Source organism: Arachis ipaensis, chromosome B09, assembly GCF_000816755.2.
Source record: "Arachis ipaensis cultivar K30076 chromosome B09, Araip1.1, whole genome shotgun sequence".
In the NCBI taxonomy this organism is placed as follows: Eukaryota; Viridiplantae; Streptophyta; class Magnoliopsida; order Fabales; family Fabaceae; genus Arachis; species Arachis ipaensis.
The window spans coordinates 10,621,297-10,623,961 of record NC_029793.2 but is presented as its reverse complement, the minus strand read 5'-3'; the positions used below and the strand labels follow the sequence as shown (position 1 = coordinate 10,623,961).

Genomic DNA, 2,665 nt, shown 5'->3' with positions numbered 1-2,665 from the left:
CTCTTGCTAATTTTATATTAAATAGTTTATTTAAATATATTAATTATCATTTTCACGTAAAAATATCTTTAAATAGATAAAGATATCTTCACGTAAGTCATCTCTGTGATTATTCTTACAAGAGTTTATTTTCATCTTGCACATACATAATATCTTACCCGCTAGATAAGAAAGCATATACAAGATTTTTTTCACCCATGGCTTAATTACTTGCTTACTATTATGCATGGATCTTCAAGCAGAATAAGACGACGACGTAGCATTCTTAAACACAACCACAAAAGGGTTATCTTCCGTTGCAACCAAAAGCCTATTTCCCTCATCATCACGTTTAACCCCAATATCCATGCAATTATTATTTGAAGAAGCACAGAAGGTAAGTTTATGGTCATCCAAGTGTTTTCTTATCTCAAACCAACCCTGCATCTCGTTCTCGTAAAAACCGGTGAGTTTCACCGTGGCTCCTTCTCCTTCTCGTAGACCCCTAACGAGGGTCCACTTAGAAGGAGTAGGAGTACACAAAGGAACAAATGAAAAGGATAGGTCCAAAGGAAGTCCTTCATAGAGAAAACCGATTCTGAATGGAGATGAAATTATAATTGGTAATCCGTTGTCCACTTCGGAGCGTTGTTGGACAACGGTTAGTGGACACGTTTCATTTCCGGTGGATGTTCGGCCTATTCCACCACCGTTGCCTCGAAAAACTGGGAGGATGTAGTATAAGCCGCCGTTTCGAATAAGGTTGCCGTCTGTGTCGAGCAACTCAGCCGTGGCTAAAGAAGGTAGGTGGATGGAGATGAATGCAAAGAGAATGAAAATGGCGAAGACATTGGTGGTGGTTGTAGCCTTCATTTTTTTTTATATATTTTATTTAGTTCTTGGAGAGGTTTTGTGAAGAAGGATCAACATGAACTATCAATTTATAGGCTACAAAAAAAAGGATAATATAATAACTCCTAACAAAAATGAGATATTTTAAATTACACCACTACATGAAATATATTTTTTTATTGATTTTTTTTTATTGAACATGCAATATAATTTAATTTATTTTTAATATATATTTTATAAAAATAATTAATTTTAATTATTGATTTTAGTAAGCATTTATCAGGATTTTTTTGAATCTAATGGAAGGAAACATATGTAGACAAAAGCGTCGGATAGTAAGGTGTAGTTTTGTTCATGTGATTGAAATTTGTTTGAAACATATGTAGACAAAAGCGTCGGATAGTAAGGTGTAGTTTTGTTCATGTGATTGAAATTTGTTTCAATAGAAAGAGCTGCATACAATGTATGGCTTTATTCCACTTATTACCGGAGAGGATTTTTTTAGGTTATGATTTTATGTAACTTGAGGTGATAATAATTAAATAATTTTCTAACCACATGTTCTAACTTCTAGTACACTGTTTATATCACTCTTGCTTGAATTTTGACATGCACTCATTACTTTAATAAATTAATAGTAAAAATTCACGTATAATTATTTTGATGTGAAGTTAAAAAAATAATTAGATAATTTAATAAATATAATTAAATTATTATTTAATAATTCTTAATTATTAACTTCAAATAAAAATAACTATATATAAATTTTTGCCTAAATTAATTCTCGATTTCTTTATAGTTAAGTTGTACTCTTTTCATTTTTCAATATATGTTCCAAACATAAAACACATGAATTAAGAAAAATAAAAGGTATTTCGGTAACAATACAAAATTATATTTATGACTAAACAAGAGAAGAAAATATAGGCCAATGAGTAATAGCTCAAATGACATAATCTCCCCATACTCAATTAAGAGGTTGCGGATTCGAGTCTCCTATCTTTGATAAAAAAAAAAGAAGAAAATATAGAGAAAAAATATTTTTTAATTAACATTATACTAATTCTCATTTTTAAAGTGATATAGTTATTAAGAATAAAGATTAAAAAACTAGCCAGCTAGATAGCTATCAAACTTCAATAACATGTATACAGTATTGGAAATTATCAATTATTCCAAAAATATTAATAATTCAATTAGTTTTAGTAGTTGATTTTAATTATATAAATATATAAAAATATTATTTATATATTAAAATTAAATATTAAAAATAATTATATATTATATATTTATTTATAAATATATATAAGTATATATATTATTTAATATATTTTTAATATATATTTTATATTTTAATATGTATTTTATGATTAATTTTGATTAATATCTACTTAATATGATTGGTTAAAATAACATTACTCATCTTCAACTAATATTTATGTACAAAAGATATCTTCAACCAATATTTGCCATGTGTTTTTCATGGATAACAAAAGACAACGACTTGGAGAGCAACATTAACGAATCAACACATTCGGGTTCTCCTAGCTAAAACTTTTCGGGATAAAATTTCTCGCAGTTTTAAAATTGATCTCAAGTATTTTATTTTTAATTAAATAAATAAACATTTAAGAAACATATCATAATATAATATTGAATGGAATTTTTGAAAATATTAATGATTTTGAATTTTATTAATATCAATGCATGAAATATTATTATTTTAATTATAAATGAAAAGACGGCATTTTATGTAAAATCCCATAAGTGTGCCAGCACACATCAAGAGAAAATATATAAACCCTTAAAAAGAAAGGGGAAAAAAAAAAACTAT

At 27.1% G+C, this 2,665-nt stretch overlaps 1 protein-coding gene across 1 annotated transcript; it reads right to left on the bottom strand.

The window, feature by feature from the left end:
* On the bottom strand, nucleotides 64–915 carry LOC107619751 (factor Xa inhibitor BuXI). Its single transcript, XM_016322040.2, has one exon. It carries the CDS (start codon nucleotides 850–852, stop codon nucleotides 235–237), a length of 618 nt encoding a protein of 205 aa, XP_016177526.1. The 5' UTR covers nucleotides 853–915; the 3' UTR covers nucleotides 64–234.

Bases quoted from the DNA above. Each gene is read 5' to 3' on its own strand.
- LOC107619751 (XM_016322040.2), bottom strand. From the start codon at position 852: ATGAAGGCTACAACCACCACCAATGTCTTCGCCATTTTCATTCTCTTT.